The 22,254-nt window shown below is 40.6% G+C and overlaps 2 protein-coding genes across 3 annotated transcripts in view; one reads left to right on the top strand and one right to left on the bottom strand.

Annotated features, from left to right (window-relative positions):
• The window catches only part of RTN4IP1 (reticulon 4 interacting protein 1), a 150,368-nt gene that overhangs the window by 99,128 nt on the left and 28,986 nt on the right, over positions 1-22,254 (top strand). The gene's annotated exons all lie outside the window — the stretch shown is intronic.
• CRYBG1 (crystallin beta-gamma domain containing 1) overlaps positions 928-22,254 on the bottom strand; it is a 190,718-nt gene continuing 169,391 nt past the window's right edge. For both annotated transcript variants that reach the window (XM_023650869.2, XM_070223624.1), the window contains 9 exons: positions 16,594-16,720; positions 16,362-16,394; positions 15,317-15,429; positions 13,383-13,512; positions 10,554-10,693; positions 9,084-9,207; positions 8,491-8,649; positions 6,685-6,847; positions 928-2,574 (listed from right to left, as the gene is read on the bottom strand). In XM_023650869.2, the coding sequence (XP_023506637.1) occupies positions 2,486-2,574; positions 6,685-6,847; positions 8,491-8,649; positions 9,084-9,207; positions 10,554-10,693; positions 13,383-13,512; positions 15,317-15,429; positions 16,362-16,394; positions 16,594-16,720 (1,078 nt within the window). In that variant the 3' untranslated portion in view covers positions 928-2,485. The remainder of the gene's footprint in view (positions 2,575-6,684; positions 6,848-8,490; positions 8,650-9,083; positions 9,208-10,553; positions 10,694-13,382; positions 13,513-15,316; positions 15,430-16,361; positions 16,395-16,593; positions 16,721-22,254) is intronic.

The following is a 22,254-nucleotide window of genomic DNA, read 5'->3' as shown; positions in this document are numbered from 1 at the left end:
CATGGAGAGCTCACTTAAAGCTAGTTCCTTCTTAGACTCATCAGTCAGCACTTTTCTGACTGGCTCGGGTTTCCTTTGCTTTTCATTCTTCTGCTGTCATGTGGTCGTAACAGCTTTCGAAGTTCTGAATCTCTTAGGGTCATGTATAAAAACCTGGTGGTGATTTGGTTGTTTACTGTCTTAGAAAATGAAAGGTGATGCTAACATTTCTAACCTTTAAAACCCTTACATTTTGCATAAGGGTTAGGCTTCTTTCAACAGCTGAAACATGCTTCTCTGAGGACTTTTCCATGGAAATTACTGCCATTCCAGTGGGGCCCAGAGTCCTTCAGTTTGTGACCTTCAATGCCTGCATTTAGGTATCTCGCCAGTAAGCCTGTTGCAGCTTTTGAATCTCTAGTCTGTGCCTTCATTCATTTAAGGTGTTTGTTTCCTGTCATACTCATCCTGATTGTCCACCTTAGAGACAACCTTTTAGCTTTTGATAGAGACCTGTTTGAGTAACTTTCGACTTGGTTTATTCCTGTCAGTCACTCATTTGGTAGTGTGTTGGATGAGCGTTTTTCACTAGAATTGCTGGTTTCACCAGTACACATTTATCTCTAAAGAAAATAGATGTTCTTCCAGTTGTAAATAAAGCCACTTTGATTTCCATCTGAACGATCTTGGCTGTTTTCGCTGGAGGGCTCCCAGGTGGTAGTGAGGGTCAAAACTCTCGAGGGAGGACCTCACTTACCCTCCTGTCCACTCAGAAAAGTAGAGAGTGGCCTGTCACTGCTGGGGCTGGAAGGAGTGTAGTCAGGAACCTTTCCAGCAGCCCTGAAACCAGCCTTGTCCTCATCAGTCAGACATTTGTTTCTAATCTGCCAGCTGACTCTCTTTGAAGTTTATGAGGGCTACTGAAGGGACTCTATCAGATTTCATCAATACAGTTCACCAGAAACAAGTTTATTCAAGAGATGAATTCAACACAGGCTATTGCAGAACGTCTTACCCCACCACACTATAATGATCTGCACAGAGGCCTAAAATCAGAGCTGTACATCTAAGAACAAGACAGACATGCTGGCTGCTGGGGGACATGTGCAAACGTTATTTGAAGATAAACGTCTCTGATGACATGATTGCCCACCACAGACTCCAGAGAGGATCAACGTTTTAGAATTGGAAACACACAAACAGACAAAAAGGAAGCAAGATTTGTTCTCCCTGTGACAGGAGCACCAGTATTCAGTGACAAGGACAACGAAATGAGGACAAAAAGAGGAAGAGTATATTCAAGGAGTGTTTAGCAATTTTGTTCAAAACTAGAAGGCACTGTTCGAACGGCACTGTGTGGGCCAGTGTATTGTCAGCAGCATAAACATTTTCAGTTTTCATTGACATGCTTGCTCCTTTTTAGGGTTTTCAGAGTTCTGAGATTTGACCAACAAGCATCACTTAAGGCCTCCTTTCCTTTATTTTCTGGAGAGACTTGCTGGTCATCCTCCTCTCGAGCCTTCCACCCGTCTTGTTTCTGCTGCCAGAAGTAAGTGAGGCAGGGGCCGCAACACCCTGAGACCTGAGGCTGTCCCACCGGCACTCATGGAGCGCGGCCATGGGACATTACAGGAAGGTAGCCCCACGCAGGCCTCTCAATAGGGGGGCAGGAAATTAGGCTAGAAGACCTGACTTTAGCAAAGGATTGCATAACATTGCTTGAGAACTAGTCGTAGATAAGGGGGGATGGGCCAATACATTAAGCCGTGGAAACACTGTGCCGGCAGCAACTGGAAGAAAAGCATTAAACGCTCATTTGTGACATTCTAGGGCGGCCCACGGTGAGTTAAAATAATCCAAATCTTGCTACTAAATGTTAGCAGACATGGACGTGAACTCTTGTAAATTTACTGATTTTTTTTAATATTAACAGAAAGAAAATAGTGTTTTCTTTATGTTCAGTTCCTTAAAATACGTCTGAATATATAAGGCTTTCCTCACTTTGCTATACAGCATAATTAATAATTCCTGAAAACAGAAGGTGAAGGACCAAAATTACATGCCTAATAAATCATTTCTTTTCAGATGCTAAACATGTTTGTCTTTTATACAAACTTACGCTTTTATCCTGCCCTTGAAAGAGTAAGGGAGTTGTAGATCCACATAGTCAGTAAATTTGTTCCTGTTCTCTCCTGTCACTCTCTTTGGAAATAATTTAAAATGTACATAGTCTTAAAGTCTTGATATAACATTTTTTAAAAAACACCCAAAAGCTGCAAATGAGGCAACCTGAAAGGAAATGAAAGGCAAAAAATGAGAGAAGGACGAATTACTGGTTTAAAACTATTACAGTCTTTTGAAAAGATGAGACGGTGGTCTCAGTCATGGCTGTGATTGAAGGAGCACATCCATGTTCCTCTCGGCCGTGCCGGCAGCAGTCCTTGTTTCTTTTATAAGGTAGCTGGAAGACCTCCAGCATTAGCCCCCCTGCATTCTTCATTCAGGGTTATAGGACCATGGCTTCCCACACTTGTGTAAACTTCTCTTTGCTGACAGTGTTGAGGATGATGTGATTTTGATCATACTGTGCACCCCCTGAAAGACAGAAAAGGAACGTAATAAAGGAAATTGCCCACGTGAAGGGGCGCTAAGCAGCCGTGGCTCATCACAGCACCAGGATAACAAAAGTCAGCAAGGGGTAAAACTCTGTGCCTCGACGAACCACAGCAGGGAGGGGAGCCCCGAAAGGCACCCGGGCGGAGCGGGCCAGTCTGCCGTCAGTGAGTGTCACAGTCCTGCATGGGTGCCCGCAGCCCCACACAGGAGGTCCCACCCAGCCGGGGCTCCCACCCAGCCGGGGCTCCTGTTCCTACTCAGGTCTTAGTGGTCCACAGTCACTTTAAGGATGCCTGAAACTGCGAGAAATGGGGAGGAGTCTAGAGAAGGGAAAAGGAACAAAGAGATTTTGAAATACGTTTAGTGGCAGGATCGTGGATTTGAGATACCAGCAAGGAAAAAAGCAGGCAGGCCCGACAGTAGTGGAATGGTTGTCAGATGGAACAGGTTTGCAGGAGCAATGAAAAATGTATGTATTAGGTCAAAAGACAGGTTTGAGTGACACCCGGAAGTATGGGCAGGGCAGCATTCCCACTCCTGGGAACTCAAAGGCTTCGGTGGATAAAAATTCACAGCATTTTAGGTGCCAAGTTCCACTGTACTGTAAAACTAGCGTGGTCTCCATAACTCCCCTCCACCAGAATGTGTAAGAAGATTTTCCAAGGGTGCCTACTAGATAGTTCAGATACCTTAGTGATAAAAACAGCCGCATGGCCTCTTCTGTCATAGAGAAGACTCATCAACAAAAGAAAGGGTCATCTGATTTTTTTCCCCAGTGTAGAATAAACATCCTTTCAGATACATTACCCTTTTCCAGCATAAGCCTCAGCACCAAGGTTCTATCACCAAGGATTCCATCAAAATAAGACTGTTCATCTAGACGCAGTATGACTAGTGTTGAAATCATACTGCATCCTCAGGCCAAGAAGAATTAAACGTTCTTAGTCTCTTGTAAAGCATTTACAAAATATCCAAAAGGTCTGAAAACTACACAGTAGATCGGGGTAGCTGGGGGGGAATCATCCTATACTCCTTGTAAGAAATCGGTTTATTCTCATCAATAATCTAGAGCCTCCACACAGCCAGCTATAGGACAGAACAAGGGCACGGTGCCTGGGGCCTGCAGCGAAGCAAAAGTTACCACCGCTAACAAACCCCACTGGCTCCACCGAGACAGGCGCACCATGCTCCATCGAGAGTTCAGGAAGTATTAAGCTCACAATGTCATCTTTGTTCATTCTTCACGATTATAGTATCTTATCATACTTCTTGTGTATATTACATCATGATTCTAATTAGAATCAGGAAGACTAGAAAGTTCTTGAGAAACCATCTGATTTATTCTTCTGCCTTTGGGGAGAATTAAAACCATCCCAGACTTTTGATGGTTTTAAAATGAGCATGAATCAGCTTCTACTATCGTCCTAATGTGTCTGAAGTCTAGAGTAATACATGCACGTCTGCCAACGTAACTCACTCCCCAAACACCGGGAGATAGAAGAAACACACTTGGTCTAATAAATGTCATGGCAGGAGCAGTAGGTAACAAATGGCTCAACAGTCGTAGCTGATAAAACTCATAGTCTCCTATTAAGTGCACCAAAGAGAGGGAAGTATTTCTGTTTCCCTCACACGGGATGTGGGATGTGTACCCTACACTCTCATGTCCACCAGATGGCACCATTCTCCCACATTCTGAGACAACGTAAATTCAGTTGAACAAGACATGAGTGACTATTGCAGCTCCCATACCAGAGCCACTGAGAATTCACAAACACACAGAACATCATCCTGATCCAGAGGCATTAGACTCATTGATCAGGCATTTAGAAAGGGACCTTGGAGCCTTAAAGTGAAGCTCTAAGGAGGAACCCTCCTAGGGTCCCACAGTTCTTGCCAGAGTCAAGACTGAAGCCGGGCATCCTTACTCCTGGTCAGCTGCCAGTGTGGCAAGTGGGGGAGAATCCTATATGCCTGGAGCTTCTAGAATGTAAGCTCTGAGAAGCCAAGATACTATCTTTTTTTTCCCACTTTGGTACACCCAGAGCCTGCCACATGGTGGGTACCCAATAAATACATGTTGACAGAATAAAAGAAGAAATGCTGAAAGAGACTAGCTCCTAAACATTACAGCAACCTTAACCCTGGACACAGGAAGCTGATCACATTTGTAAGCAATAGGAATCCATGTTTTCCAAAAAATCCAGTGTTTCCAACTTAGTCACATTTCTTTGGCTTCTCTGGAGGCTTTGAAACTCTATCTTGTGTAGACTGAGGAGCTCCAGTTCAACAAGTTGATCAAAATAAGAATAAAGGTCTGGGTCAGTGATTCATACCCAGTTTGAACCTCAGGTTGATCATCTGTAAAATGGGTATTTCACCCATCTACATATTGACAAATCTGTTGTACCAAATGTAATGTGAAGGAGGTACAGTTATATTATTATCCATTTCCAGAATGTTGCATTTATTTTCTTACATCCAAGGGTCCTGCCTGCATTTTATTTAATGTATGGCTTTTGGCCTCCACCCAGCCCGGAATTATATATCCCTTAGCTTGTGCTCCCGGACTGTGGTGCTCTGCCTTCGCCTCATCAACCTTACTCTGCTTCCGAGCGCCCTTCCAGCCCCTCAGCTTCTTTGTGAATTCTGATCCCATTGTTAAGTGGGTTGGCCACTCTACCCACCTGGAGCTCATCCAGAAGTGACAGCCACTTCTGCTCCTCAGACAGTCACCAAAGCCCCTGATGAAAACGTTCAGGCTTATTCTCCATTATCCAGAAAAGTTATTTTAAACCTGGTTGGAGCTGTTTCTTTACCCCTATATCTCAATTTTTAATGACAGCTTTGGCTAAGAGCGCTGATTAAAGTAAAATTGAGCCAACTTTCTAGCCACGATTTAAAATGGGACATGTGGTGTAGTATGGTTACATTATAACCGTTTCACTAAATTTACAAACATAATCATGGTGGCATTCCTGATAGGAAATAGAAAGTCTCCATTAATAATTTAAAGTTAAATCACCCCATACGACGTGAATAAAACACTGTCTTCATTTGCCTCTCAATAGCAACAAGAGTTCACTGAATTCCCATGTCTACATTATTAGAAGGTCAGTTTTGTGTTTTATGTTGGGTTTTTTTTTGTTCTTTTGTTTTTTGTTTTTGCTGAGGAAGATTTGCCCTGAGCTAACATCTGTTGCAAATCTTCCTCTGTTTTGTATATGGGCTGCCACCATAGCATGGCCACTGACCAGTGGTGTAGGTCCACACCCAGGAACCGAACCCAGGCCGCCAAAACAGGGCACGCTGAACTTAACAACTAGGCCACCAGGGCTGGCCTGTATGATGTTGTTTTTAAATTATCATCAATGGTTCTCCTAGTGTGGTCCTCAGACCAGCAGCATGGGCAATACCTGGGAACTTGTTAGAAATGCAGATTCAGACCTACTGAATCAGAAACTGAGGGTGGGGCCCAGATATCTATTTTAACAAGCTCTCGGGGATTCTGATACAGATGAAGTTTGGGAACCACTGGCCTAAATTTTTATTCTTCCCCAAAAACCACCAGATTGCTCTGGATTACCTTCATTGAACAGATGTTCAGTTGGAATCCTCCTGGCTGTGTTGTTTGTTTTCATTCCTTTTATATATTAGAGCTTTTCAATGAAAGGTTACATGCATATACATGAGAATCATCAACTCTACTGACTAAGAGAGATCACAGCCTTTTAACGTGTGCTTTTTAGTCTAACATTGCTATAATAAAGCAAATGGTTTGAAGTCCGCCCATGTCTAGATTCCACCTCAGCACTTACGGGTGTGAGGTTGTGGCCAAACTGATTAACCTCTCTGAGCCTCAATTTTTGGGGTGAAAAATGGGGCGGGGGAGGGGGGAAGGGATAACACAGGCCTCCTAGGGTTGCTGTGAAGATCACGTGAGATGATGTAGAGAAAGCGTCTGGCACAGTGCCCGGCACATAGTCAGGCATCTCTCACTATTAATAATAGTACAGTCATCACGTTCAGAAGTAAAGGATAGATTTTTAGTTAACTAAAAAAAGACACAATAAAGGAAATGGTCCTTACCTTTGACATCTAAAACTAAATTTGGCTTCAACCTGCTGTAGATCCTGCCATCGGACTTTATGCTCCAGAACTGACTGTCGGCATTCTGGTCGAGGGCCAGGCCCAGTTTAGAGCCAGAGGTTACGAGGCTCCCCACAATCGTCAGGCAGCAATCTTCTGCTATCTGCTTAGAGGAAAAGACAAGACTCTTAGAGATGCATACACAGGCAAGTATCCTTGTAATCAGCTCCCTGTTTAAATTGATTTTTAAAGTTATCTTAGTGCCTAGCTTCCTCTTCCCCACATAAGGCATTTCAGCTTTTAGCCAGGGTAACTGGGATCAAATAACAAATATTATACCCTTTACTTTCTATGACATGAGTGAAGGAAAGTTCTCAATTATCGTCCCTTGTAAGAGACTTCTGCTCTCTTTGAGACTCTGTCTTACTAGGAAGGGAAATCTTAGAACATTAAAACTGCCCATCATGCTATTTGTCCCTCTCAGAAATGACTGCGCTCTGAGGCTGGGTCTGTGGCTAAATCTCCCCGACATATCCGCCTCTGCTCAGCCTGACCTTTCTGGAATATGACTGCATCTCTAATTTTGAAGGCTGATGTAGGACTGAAGTGGCTAAAGGGGCATTTTATCATTTTAAAATTTGAAATTCCATTTATTAGTTTCTCTTGTCTTTCCTTCATCAGAAATGTCTAAAGTTTTCTAAAAAGGCGTGTTACTCAACTATAAAAAAGAGAAAGAAGAAAATACAAATTCAGGAGAGTACGTGTTAAGGCAAACATTTTATGGGTCCTTCTCTGAAGTGAATCCACCCTTAACATATAAACAGTGTAAGGCAGTCATACGTTCATGCGATGTTAACACACTGCTATAGCCAATGCTTATGAAAAGTGTACTGCTGTGTTAAGATCAAAGGATTGTCATCATCCAGGACACTTTGCTTTCTCTCATTGACCTACTGAATTCAAAATTGTTAAATAGTCACTGAAATGTTTGTTAGAAATAATTGCTGAAAGGCACCATTTTCTTGAGTTGATTAAGATAATTCAAGGGCAGAGGTTGGCCTCTTCGTATTACAGCTACTTCTGTTTCTCATGCTATTTCTTCTATGCACTATTTCTTCTATGCATGTCTAAACACTACTTCTGTTTACTGAAAGGATGGTTCTCCCTCAAGCACAAGAGCCCCAGTTAACCAGTTGTGCCCCCTTTCACACGGCTGTATGCCTTCTACTGACTCACGGGGCACCGAGTTGAAAAACAGCAGGAGCAAACAGTCAAGCCCATAAAATCAAGGAGTTAAAAAGAAGATCTACAATAGAAGCGTGAGCTTCTCTCATAAAACCGTACTACACTCAGCTTTTAAGTGTTTGTTATGGCAGGGGTGACGCGAGAGGGAGGTGGGCCATCTTCCATCTCATGAGGTACAACAGGAAATGGATGGTGTGGTCCACAGGGTGGTATCTCTTCACCCTTCATCCTGCTCTGTGGGGTCCTCCAAAATGGAAACAAACTGAGAGTGATTTGTTGACAGTGCTGGGGCTTATTTCTATAACAAATAGATTAAGAACAAAGGGGAGAGTAGCACAGATACTTGTTCTGTTGCTACATAAAAATCAAGCATAGATAGAAATAGCTTGGATCAGTGTTAGATTTATCTCCCACATTAAGTTCCTGGACTGCTTCTATCAGAGCTAAGAAATATTTTCATGAAAAACCTTTAATTTCTAAAGTGCTCCAAGAATTGTGAAAATAGCAATCTATTTGAAAAAGGATGCTATTACAGACCCTTGTCTGATCCTAAAAACTCACCCTGCATTTGATGCATCCTTCTTGATAAATCCAAATCTGATCATCAGCACCGACATCCTCCATGACCTGTATTCTCAGAAGCTTCAGATCTTCTAAGTTTCCGTTGGTTGACATGAATAACCCTGTTGCTTTGTTTCGAAGTCTGAAATAAATTCGTTTCTAGAAGACAAAGGCCCCAGCAGTAGTCATATACACGTTGTACTGTTAGAAGCACTGAATGAGCCTCAATAGCAGGGGCAGAATCCAAGGTGAGATGGGTTAGGGATAATTACTATACCCAAGAGTCTCAGCGGCTTTAGGATTTATCAATGAGAAGAGTTGGACAAAATTTCAAAGAAGTGCCTGGGGCAGGGAGCTGCCTGTGGACAACCCAGGACTTGGGACGTGCCATATTTTGATGTCGGGTGTGACAGGATTTCTGAAAGCCGTCACCACCTCTTAGCACCAGAAACACAGCCCAAAGTCAGAAATTTCGGAGACGGGGGAAGAAGCCAATTTCAAACTTAAAATTGCAACTAGAAAGTTGAATTACATTTACAGGAAGAGAAAATTTCAGAGAAGAGTCTGTTCAAAGCGTGGAGAAGAAAACATACCTGAGGGAAAGGTCGTAGGGAACCTATTTGGTGACAGCCACTGAATTCATACCAATTAGGTACTTCTGCTGGTGACAGGAGGACCTGCCGCCCCCTGTAACTGCCATATTCATACGTAACCCATCTGGAGAAGAAAGCAGGTACCACAGTAAGTGGCAATATCCATTTGACAATGGGCCCCAATTACACTTCTTTTTAGAATGCTTCCGATTTTTAGACTGAGCTTTCGATTTTAACTATACATTGGGGAAAAAAGGAAACTACCTTATTTTCTCAAACACTTAAAGCACCCATTTCTTGACAAATAGCAAAATCTTGGTACATGAGTATTTACGCCAAAAATATCCATTCTTGAAGAGAAATAACTAAGTTTTTTCCTCCAATAAGACAATGAACTAGAGGTGGTCTTTTAGTGGGATAGCCCAGTACTTCCTGTGAGCTTTTCATAAAACATTTCAGTTGTAATAATGGATCTTTTATTTAAATGGTTAGTATTTGTAAAGTTCTTAGTGTGTGGCACATGCTAAGTGCTATTAGATAAGGGAAAGGAAATAAAAGAAAATAACTCAATAAATTTTTGTTTAAAACAAGAGTAATCTTCCTCAATCCAGAAAACTGCTAAAGATACGTAGGTCCCTTCCACCCGGAGATGCTGGTGCCCACGGCTGGGGAGGTGTGGCTTCCAGCACAGACTAGCATGCAAGCAACCCCACCGTGCTCCTTTCTGGTTGATGTGTTACATCAAGGAAGAAGGAAGAATGTTCTCTAATCCTGGAACTCTAAAATGTTATCATCTTAGCCATTTTATCATAAAAAATATATATAAATTAAAACCTACATGTTGAAAAAAATCACCCATAATTCTACCACTCTAATATTCCATAATTGTTTCTTAAATAGCTATACTCCCCTCCAACATTTGATGCATACAGGTAGACGATAAGTATTGTTTTTGTGAGTGATAGAAAAATACTTTCTTAAAAGCATATCTATTACATTGATAATCCTTACTCATTTTTACATCTTACCCAGTTTCAAAATTACTCAAAGTTGAGGAAAATCTTCCCATGTTGACCCTTAACCATTGTGCATAGCATCTGCTAGTCACTCCTAGCCAACCCTTACTCCAGAATCAAAGGACCTGGTCTTTCAAAGGGATAAGGAAAATCAGCTCTTTATTACTTGCTAAAAAAGAATGCTCAGTGAATGTACTGAGCACTGGTGTGCAAGTATTCCCCTAGGAACTTTGACAAGTGGTAAAGTCCTTCCCTTTAGTAGTAAACAAAAACTCTGGATGAAAGATGCCTCACACATGGCTTTTCCCAGTGGGAAAAGGTTACTGTAAAGATGCGTAATTATTTACCCTTATGGAAAATAAGGGGTTCTATGTCCATTTGTTTAAGGTACTGTAGGAGAGAAAGAAATGTGATCAAACTTAATTACTGAATTAACAAGTAGTAACTCACTTACATGCCACCAATCACCTGAACAGAGCGGATCTGCGTGTTGAATCCTAGGGACCGGAGATTAACTATTTCTGCATTAAGTTCAATCTTTTTCCCTTTGAAGTCTTCTCTTTCATAAAGAATAATTGTTGGTTCAGAAAATTCCTGTTTGGGAGCAAAAATAACGTTCTATTATTCATGTTTGTTAATAATTCAAACTTATGTGCAAGTCGTCTCATTACAAGGACAAAGCACTAGATCCGGCCAGACTTGACCTTGTTCATAAACTCCGTTCCCAGGAAGTCTGGGTGTTTATATTCTCCAAAGCTAAAGAGAGGAAGAACGGAGGGGCAGGAAGTTTTTCCATTACATAGAAAGGCAGGTAAGTGTAAATAGTCTTATAAAGCAGGGGAAAAAATCCCAGGCACAAGGGAATGGGCATATATGCCTGGAATATCAACACTTCTAATGGAATTTATCTTCAACTTTGCCATTTTTTATTGGGATAAGAAAGGGCTGGAAAGCCAGGGACATAAATGGCGAGGATCAGAGGGCTGGGGCCATCTTGGGGTCCAGTGGTCCAGTGGTAATTGCCTAAGCAAGGAACCCTCCCCTGGTATGCATTTGCAAATATCTGTTGTTGTTGTTGTTGTTAATTATCAATAAGAGAATGATTCTATGTACTCATGCTCCCAAACTTTCCTGTAGGACTTGTTAGGAGAGAAAAAAAAGGATAGAAGCCCCATGTTCAAACTGTCATTCATTATAAACAGGACAATAGCACAGAAGTCCACTGATTCTGAGAGAAATAAAAGTTGGCATGAGACCCTTGTGACCCCAGACTAAGCTCTAATGATAATAACCCTAAGATCCTAAGTGATGCATCACAAATTCCCTGCCTGCTTAAAGTTTTGTGGCAAGGGTGTGGCGCCTTCCTGCTTCACTAAGGTGGATGTGCCCTGACGTGTAGACAGATTTCGTTGGCCAGTAAACAGAGCAGATTAGTGTGGAGAAGTGGCTTGTGTGGTGTAGGGATTAGGTTATATAAAACATACAAGAAGGCAGGATGACAAACAGTGTAGGAGGATTACTGCTCTGCACTTTGACTGCACTCTTCTCTCAGCTGGCATGCCAGAAATGTTCCAAACGCAAATTTATTGTCAGCCAACAATTCTGAAGTAGTAAGTCACAATTAAGATGTATGTTCTTAATCAGGTAAAATGTCCATTACGTCATAATCAAACCTAAAGGGACAACATCTATCAGTGTCAGAAGTGATGTGAGCATATATCCCAAGTTCTGGTTGAAGGAAGGCATTTGAAAACTGTATCTGAAGGGTTTTGGTTTTTTGTTTTTCTAATAGATACTTGTAGGTAGCTTTTAGAATTCCAGGCAGGTTAAAAATCAAAGTCTTGGCTATTTCCTTACTTGTAAGCTAATGAATCCTGCCATGTCATTCCATGTTTCACTGCTGCTGTTTTCACGTGTCAAGATAGGTCAACCTTTTAGTTACTTGGACAGGCAGGAAGAGATGAGATAAAGCCAGTACACATATGTTCTTTCCACAGAGGTAGAAAGAAAACTAAGTTTTCTAACTAAACTAAGAAAACTAAAATCACCAATTACATTTGTTTAAAGCTTTTTGTGAGAGATCAGCTACCAAAAGCCAAAAAAAATTTCCAAAACTACAGACATACCCAGACTTTAACATCTGAACATGATCTTGCAGTTTTGTTCTATTGAATATTGCTGTGACTACAGCAAAATTAAAGATTTCTCATCAAAAAGGGTGTTATAATCTGGATTAGCATATACATGATAAACTAGGAGAAGTCGTTTGATTGCAGATCTCTAAAACAACAGAGTAAAAGATTTAAAAACTATAAGGAATTTCTGTAAATCAATAATGAAAACAAAAGATACAGGAAACTAAATATAGAGCCGGGCAAAGGATATAAATAGGCAATTCATTGACAGAAAACCCAGATGACTCATAAGTTTTGAGATGCCACCCTCACTGATAGTGAAACAAATTAACACAACAGTGAGAATACTTTCTACCCAATTCCTTCAAATTGACAAAAGTTAGAAAGTCAGAGAATACTCAGTAATGGCAATGATGTGGAAAACAGAAACCCACATGCACTGCCAGCAAGAATCTGAAGTGGTGGAAGTGGGCAGTACTTCGTGAAATTGCACATTCATGCACATGAAATCCAGCAAATCGACTTTCATATATATCCCCAAGAGACTCCGCGTGGGTCCACAGGGATACACATATGAGGATTAAATTAGTAAAATATGGTGGTGGGGTGCTTGCACCAATGAGAATCAATAAACTAGATGTACGTACAGCATAATGGATAGCTTAAACATTTTTAAGTATTGAGTTATATTTATAACACAATTAACAACTATAGCATCATACTGTGTATAAATTAAAAGCCTGTATACAGATTTTTAAAAACATACATTTTATAAGGATATCCAAGCTGTATCCCAAACACATTAGAATGGGTGCCTGTAAAGCAGAGAAGAATGGAAATAGGGAACAGGTATGAAATGGAAAAAAACAAGACAGGAGAGGGGCCTGGAACAAACCCATGATTGTCCACCATGGCTGACTCAACACTGGGCACCTGAAGTCTGAGAAAACAGCAAACAAAAACAATTTGTATGTTAAAAGATCTAAAAAGAGACCAAAAGTTACAGGATGGAAAGTTCTACTTGAACTGTTTTTTCTGCCTCCGACTTTTAAGCCCTGAGTAAGTCTATCTGCTGGTGTCCTTGCCCTGCCTATTGGCCATGTGAAACACCCATCTCTGGAACGCTATATTCACACCGACATACTCACAACGTCTATAAAACGAAGAGACTTGAAAGTTGCTCCAGGCAGGCATCCCATTGCAGAGAGACAAGGATAGTGGCCTTCTTCCAACACGTACTGATTACCAGAGAAGTTTTCTCCATCATATGCAACCCAGCTACCGGAGGAAAAACCACAGACACATACAGACAGTATGTAATTTGAGTATTCCTAGTCAAGAAGTCAGATTTTTAGAGGTAGCCTGCTATAAAATAAACTCCATGCTGGGGTGAACAGTGTTCTTTCTGCAAAAATATCTGGATATATTCACTATATTCCATCTTGCGGCAAATGAATACTCATAATAAGTCAGTAGTTACCTTTGCATTTGAGAAAGAAAACTCTCCATGAAGTTATTCATGTTTTTACCTCTCCACCCCCCAGCGTTCCTTGCTCCTCTCACAGATGCCACCATTCTCCCGGCCAGTGTCATTTTGTCAAGCCCTGGAGTCCTCTCTGAATAATCCTTCAGCCTTCATAGCTAGTCAGTCACCTGGGTCTACTGACTGTCTCCCAAAACTCCTCTCACACTCCTTTATCCTCATCTCCAACACCTCTGCACTGGGCCAGTGACTTAGACATGTCATTCACCCTCTCTGGGCCTCAGCATTGTTGATAAAATGGTGATTTACCATGCTCCCCCAGAAGAGTTAGGAGTTTTTGTTTTTGTTTTTTTGATCCAACAAATGCTTACTGAGGACTAATTATGTGTTGGGTACTTTTCCTTTGCTGCGATAGAACAGAGGACAAAACAAAGTCCCTGCAGTCTTGAAGTTTACACTCTATTGAGCTGAGACAGACAATAAATAAACAACCACCAAAGGACCTGTCTACTAGTAGGAAATGAAGCAGGGGAGGGGATAAAGAGGATCTAGGACAGGGGTGGGAGGGCTGTGCTAATAAACTGTGACGCGTCACTGTAAATCTGTGCATTTGAATGCAAAGCCAGTGCTCTTTCTGATTTGCAATGCTAAGTGATAGGATGGTGCTATTTAGAGCCCGAAGAACTTTTTTTATAGAAGGCACTACAGTCATGCGTCGCATAACGACCTCTCGGTCAACGACGAACCACATATACGACAGTGGTCCCATAAGATTAGTACCATACAGCCTAGATGTGTAGTAGGCTGTACCATCTAGGTTTGTGCAAGTACACTCTATGATGTTCGCACAACGACAAAATTGCCGAACAATTCATTTCTCATAATGTATCCCCGTTGTTAAGCAACTCACGGCTGTATTATTATTAGACTTGATCCCTCATCACTCCTTGCACAGGTTGCTCCAAGGTCCCCTGACCTTGGGCTCTCCCCTCTCTAAAGCTTTTGTAAAACTACTCGTCTCAACGTGGCACTTGGAGCTCACCGCCTTTCCCGTCTCGTGTCTCCTGTGTCATCCATCTAAACTCATATGCTCAGGGGGAGCCTTCCCGACCTGATCCCACCCTCCCTGTTCAAACTTGCTTCCCCTCTTCCCAGTACAAAGACCTCCCAGCTAGAGAGGGTGGTGGCCTCCCTGATCAGCGTGCATACCAACGCCACTCCAGGCCTGCACCTGCCTATCATGCAGAATGCCCATCCTACGCCTATCTACCTGCAAAAGATCCACCTGGGGAGGGGCCCTAGAGATGAGCTAGTGTCCCTTTACAGATGATGGGACAGGCCTGGAGACTAGAGAACCTGGTCTGAGTCCCACCGCAGTGAGGTGGTGCTCTTCAGCTTCTGCAGCCCATGCTGATCTCCACGTCCTCTGATGTCCAGCACTCAGACGCTGCAAAGTACACGTTAGTCCTGACACGGTCCTGTATTATTCGGTGGTCTCACAGAGTGCCGAGCACCTAGATGTATTACTGAATGCTTGCTGATATGTGGATTCTCTCTTCCCCCCGTGATTAGGCTCTGCCAGTCCACTGTTTTGCTTACCTGCCTCCTAAAACTCTGCAAGACTTGGTAGAAAATGAATCATCAATTTGACTTGTTGTCCCTTCAAAACTTTGACTGCGACCTTGAAACTGTGGTTCCGAAAACAACTGAATCTTTGAAAAGTAAACAGAAATACATAAAATTATTTTCCTAAACAAGTTAACTCATTCAGCCTTTGAAATGATGACCCAAACATGACCTGTTAACTCTTGTAACAGTAAATTGGTGTAAATTTTATAATTCCTTTAATTTTCTACTTCTACATTAATGATCAATTAGAAATACTTTGGCTGCACCACCCATCATTGTTTAGTTTAATTCAGAGACATCAAAGGATAGTCCAACAACAGAGGCAGCTTTCTATAGAACATCCTGTCCTAACAAGCTGTGAGGCATTTTACAGCTCTATTGTGGCCAAAAGTAATTGTTCATCAGTTCTAACATTTACAAGAAGATAGATTTGGAATCATGCAATATAGTTTTCCTCCCTCTCAATGGAAGATACTTGCTGACTTATTGGAATCTTGTGTATGCCAGTAAAGGAGGCTGCAGTGTTTGTGCCTCTATAATTATGGCTGTCTGAACACTTCCATTAAAAAGGCTAAATAACGAATGTACACTTCAGGTGATGGAGACAGTAGCATTCAAAGACTTGAGTGAGAGACCATATACAAGACAGCATATAAAATGTTTGTCTAATGCAGACAGACAAATAGGAAAATTCATTTTACTGTTTATCAGAGTAATTATATGTATTGTTTGAAATTTTAGTGTATTAATATAATGTAAACTCTGATTCAATTTAATAATATAAGTTCAACTTTACATAATAAGAACATTTTATAAGAAATATTAGGTGTGGGTCAATGCTATCAATTAAGCATTAAAGTAAACTTAAGTCCTAATTTAAAAATACAGTTATGCTTTTAGGCATAAAAATGGGTAAAACTAACATAATGTCCCAAATGCATGACTTTTTACACATAAGTTCAGCTTTTCAATGGAAGTCCCCTAATTATGAAAAAAAGAATATTTTTTAAGTTACCTGATTTCTTCTCCTTGGGCCAGTGAAAGAATCCTAAAAATTTTTAAAGGGGAGAGAGAAGGAAATGAGTAGAGCAGACATCTTGAAAAAGTTCTTCTTCTGGATCATTAGCAATTACTATTAAAAATAATTTCAGGGTTGTTTCTATCGTATTATTACATGAACCATCAGCACAAACTAAGGAAATGCAGAATTCACTTAAATATTCTCATATAAAAATATAACTTCTTACCAAACATATGGGTTGAACAGAAGAGATCTTACAATTTTTGCCTCCCCAGTCCTCAAAACTGGTGTAAAAGCCTTTATCCAGTATATACTGTTCTCCTGTGAAGTCGGGATTTTCATAGGCTACCCACCTAAAGAAGCAGAAACACACTACTGAACAAGCAATGGATCATTGAAGAAATTAAAGAAGAAATAAAAAAATGCCTGGAAACAAATGAAAATGATAGCATGCCATACCAATTCATATGGGATACAGCAAAAGCTGTATTAAGAGGAAAATTCATCGCAATACAGGCACATCTTAACAAACAAGAAAAATCCCAAATAAGCAACCTTAAAGCACACCTAACTGAACTAGAGAAAAAAGAACAAATGAAGCCCAAAGTCAGCAGAAGGAGAGAAATAATAAAAATCAGAGCAGAAATAAATACTATTGAAATGAAAAAGGCAGTAGAAAGGATCAATGAGGCAAAGAGCTGGTTTTTTGAGAAGATAAATAAAATTGACAAACCACTAGCCAGACTTACAAAGAAAAAAAGGGAGAAAGCTCAAATAAACAAAATCAGAAATGAGCAAGGAGAAATAACAACAGACTCTACAGAAATACAACAGATTATAAGAGAATACTACAAAAAACTATATGCCAACAGAATGGATAACCTGGAGGAAATGGATAAATTCTTGGACTCCTACAATCTCCCAAAGCTCACTCAAGAAGAGGCAGACAATTTGAACAGACCAATCACAAGGAAAGAGATTGAAACAGCAATCAAAAACATCCCAAAGAATAAAACCCCAGGACCAGATGGCTTTCCTGGGGAATTCTACCAAACTTTCAGAGAGGGTTTAATACCTATCCTTTTCAAGCTCTTCCAAAAAATTAGGGAAGATGGAACACTTCCTAACACATTCTATGAGGCCAACATAACCTGACAAGGACACCACGAAAAAAGAGAACTACAGGCCAATATCACTGATGAACATAGATGCAAAAATTCTAAACAAAATTTTGGCAACCAGAATTCAGCAATTCATCAAAAGAATCATACATCAGGATCAGGTGGGATTCATACCAGGGACACAGGGATGGTTCAGCATCCGCAAATCAATCAACGTGATACACCACATCAACAAACTGAGGAATAAAAACCACATGATCATCTCAATAGATGCAGAGAAGGCATTTGACAAGATCCAACAGCCATTTATGATAAAAACTCTGAACAAAATGGGCATAGAAGGAAACTACCTCAACATAATAAAGGCCATATACGACAAACCCATAGCCAACATCATACTCAATGGGCAAAAACTGAACCCCATCCCTCTGAAAACAGGAACGAGACAAGGACGCCCTCTATCACCACTCTTATTTAACATAGTACTGGAGGTCCTGGCCAGAGCAATCAGGCAAGAAAAAGGAATAAAAGGAATCCAAATAGGGAGGGAAGAAGTGAAACTCTCGCTGTTTGCAGATGACATGATCTTACATATAGAAAACCCCAAAGAATCCATTGGAAAACTGTTAGAAGTAATCAACAACTACAGCAAAGTTGCAGGGTACAAAATCAATTTGCATAAATCAGTAGCATTTCTATACTCCAGTAATGAACCAACAGAAAAAGAACTCAAGAATACAATACCATTCACAATCGCAACAAAAAGAATAAAATACCTTGGGGTAAATTTAACTAAGGAAGTGAAGGACCTATATAATGAAAATTACAAGGCCTTTCTGAGAGAATTGTATGACGACATAAGGAGATGGAAAGACATTCCATGTACATGGATTGGAAGAATAAACATAGTTAAAATGTCTATTCTACCTAAAGCAATCTACAGATTCAACGCCATCCCAATCAGAATCCCAATGACATTCTTTACAGAATTAGAACAAAGAATCCTAAAATTCATATGGGGCAACAAAAGACCCCGAATTTCTAAAGCAATCCTGAGAAAAAAGAACAAAACGGGAGGCATCACAATCCCTGACTTCAAAACATACTACAAAGCTACAGTAATCAAAACAGCATGGTACTGGTACAAAAACAGGTGCACAGATCAATGGAACAGAATTGAAAGCCCAGAAATAAAACCACACATCTATGGACAGCTTATCTTTGACAAAGGAGCTGAAGGCATACAATGGAGAAAAGAAAGTCTTTTCAACAAATGCTGCTGGGAAAACTGGAAAGCCACATGTAAAAGAATGAAAATTGACCATTCTTTTTCACCATTCACCAAAATAAACTCAAAATGGATTAAAGACCTAAAGGTGAGACCTGAAACCATAAGGCTTCTGGAAGAAAACGTAGGCAGTACACTCTTTGACATCAGTATTAAAAGGATCTTTTCGGACACCATGCCTTCTCAGAGAAGGGAAACAATAGAAAGAATAAACAAATGGGACTTCATCAGATTAAAGAGCTTCTTCAAGGCAAATGAAAACAGGATTGAAACAAAAAAACAACCCACTAACTGGGAAAAAATATTTGCAAGTCATATATCTGACAAAGGCTTAATATCCATAATATATAAAGAACTCTCGCAACTCAACAACAAAACATCAAACAACCCAATCAAAAAATGGGCTGGAGACATGAACAGACATTTCTCCAAAGAAGATATACTGATGGCCAATAGGCACATGAAAAGATGCTCATCATCGCTGATCATCAGGGAAATGCAAATCAAAACTACACTAAGATATCACCTTACACCCGTTAGAATGACAAAAATATCTAAAACTAATAGCAACAAATGTTGGAGAGGTTGTGCAGAAAAAGGAACCCTCATACACTGCTGGTGGGAATGCAAACTGGTGCAGCCACCATGGAAAACAGTATGGAGATTCCTCAAAAAACTAAAAATAGAACTACCATATGATCCAGCCATCCCACTACTGGGTATTTATCCAAAGAGCTTGAAGTCAGCAATCACAAAAGTCCTGTGCACCCCAATGTTTATTGCAGCACTGTTTACAATAGCCAAGACGTGGAAGCAACCTAAGTGTCCAGCAGCAGACGAATGGATAAAGATGTGGTACATATATACAATGGAATACTACTCAGCTGCAAAACAGAACAAAATCATTCCATTTGCAATAACATGGATGGACCTTGAGAGAATTATGTTAAGTGAAATAAGCCAGCAAGAGAAAGATAATCTGTGTATGACTCCACTCATATGAGGAATTTAAAATTATGGACTAAGAACAGTTTAGTGGATACCAGGGGAAAGGTGGGGTGGGGGGTGGGCACAAAGGGTGAAGTGGTGCACCTACAACACGACTGAGAAACATTAATGTACAACTGAAATTTCACAAGATTGTAACCTATCAATAACTCAATAAAAAAAAAAAAAGAAGCAGAAACTGACTTCTTACACGTGGTTCATGCTTTACATACACAATACAACTGTCGCACACATTTGGGTAAATATGGATCATCCAGAAACTTTCGTTTGTTTTACTAATCAGTAATCTTAATTTTGGCGATTCTCCACTAATCTTTTAGAAGCAGATAGATTTGTCTACATAAGAAAGTGGCAAGTGAAAGAGTATCTTTACATGAACCTTTTGGTGTTCTTGCTTATGGAATCTTATTCCCTGAGAAAGCTCCAGTGGGGGTGTTTGCCTGTATTTCTAATTCTGTTCTAAGGAAACAATCTGGACTTTCAAGAAGTACCTGTAAAAGTTCTTTTAATAAGCGAGTAAGAATTCTTTTTGTTATAACATTAAAATATTTTTCCAGAAAGTTCTTACAGGAAGCCATGTCTCTATTTATACAACAAACCACACTGAAAAAAATATGTTGACAGGAAAAAAATGCTAAAAAAACCCCAAAATAGCCAAGTAACTAAAATTTTGTTTCAGTCAAGATTTCCAACATGACACAACTATGCAATAAGCAAAATTGAACTGTCTCAGAAATACTAAAAACAAATCTCTTTTGGAATGTTTTCATTTGTTTTCTTTTAAGTGATCCATACTCAGAGAGGAAAATCAGCAAAGCCAACTTATTGATTCTATTTCCTATCCAAAGATCAAGTCTTTGAAGGGAGAAACGTTTTCAGTTCTGTTACATTCAAGAGATACTCAGTGTCTCCTCCTCAGTTAGTTCATTGCCCTATGGATCCTCTCACAGCTTAAAGGAATAGTACCTATATGCCTGTATACATCCTCAGAACTTCCCAAAATGCTTTCCTATCTATTATCACGTTTAATCTTCTAGGGAGATACTGGGTTTCACATTTTACAGAAGGGAAAACCTAAAAACACAGAAAAGTTAATTCATTTATTCATTCAACAAACACTGATTGGCCATTTACTATGTGCCAGAAACTAGACTGGCACTAGGAATGAAAGATAAAAAGACAGAATCCTTGCCCTCGAAAATTCATAAATGGCAAGCAGCATCACACAGAATCATTTGTTGGTGTTCGTTCTGAATGGGAAGTGACTTGTCCAAGGTGACACAATCAGTTTGCGACCAGGGATGACTGAACCCAGGACTGAGTTTCCTGAGGTTCACCAGCCTCTCTCCACTGCATTCCCTAAACTGCCACCTGCCTTGTAAAGTTCCCTTTCATTTCCTGTTACAGTAGGGCACACCTAAAACAGTCTCCACGCACTTCATAAGTAGAACAGATTGCAATTTTACGGTCTAAAGGGCTTGCCTTAAAAACTCAAGTACAGTCATTCTAGGAAATGAACAGCCATCACGGAGGAAGAGAACACTGGAAAAACCTCAAGAGAAGGAGCTTATGACAGCGAACGTCTGAACATTCACTTCTGGCCATCTGAACGGAGAAACTGCTATAAACACCAGGCACAGTCTAGTTCAGAAAATACGGCTCTCCCCGTTCAGAACCCCATAAGCACTTTAAAAACCTGTTCTTTAACATTTTGAGGTGAGGAGTTGGGAGACCTACTTCTAGCGGTGGTCATGACATTAACCTTAAGATAACTTTGAAGAAGTCAGCTAACCTTTGTGAATGTTTGTATTTTCATTGATAAGTCAGGGAGGCGGCCAAGGTCACGGTGCTGACACAGCGTGAGGTTACATGGCGCATGGGCCACGTGTAACCATGTGTGCAGCTTATCACACCTTATACAGGGAAGTGACACAAAGTGGGAGCATGGGACACGGCTAGGTCAGGAGAAGCATCTGCAGAGTGAGAAAATCTACTTTACAAAAACCAGGCCTTAAAAAAAAACCCCTAAAAATTAAAGAGGATAAGCCATATCACAAAAAAGTATTCTTGGCAAGCTGTGGGTCGGTAACAAGTTAGAGGAGCACAGAGGGTTAAAGGCCTTTCTGCCTGATTGACTTCAAGGTTGGGAGGGAAAAAGCCAATGAGGAGGAGAGACCGAAAACCCAGGAGAGAAGGTAACCACCGGCAAGCCTGGGGGAAGCTTTATCCAGCACTTTTTTTTTCACTAACAAGTGTGAGTGCTATATTTCCCTATAAAACTAAATTACTTGTAAGGAAACACCCAACACCCAAGGAGCCTTTCTAATTCACAGAAGTGGAAGCAGGAAAATCACCTATTAGTATGTTCCTTGAATTGACAGTAGTGTTGTTTTCCTTCTAAGATGCTGCCCCAGATGAATCACCCGTGAATATGGGGGTAAAAACCCACAAACTGAAATCTGAGATTCTC

Source organism: Equus caballus, chromosome 10 (genome assembly GCF_041296265.1).
Source record: "Equus caballus isolate H_3958 breed thoroughbred chromosome 10, TB-T2T, whole genome shotgun sequence".
NCBI classification, from domain to species: Eukaryota; Metazoa; Chordata; class Mammalia; order Perissodactyla; family Equidae; genus Equus; species Equus caballus.
The sequence above is the reverse complement of the archived record's forward strand: the minus strand, read 5'-3'. Positions and strand labels throughout refer to the sequence as shown.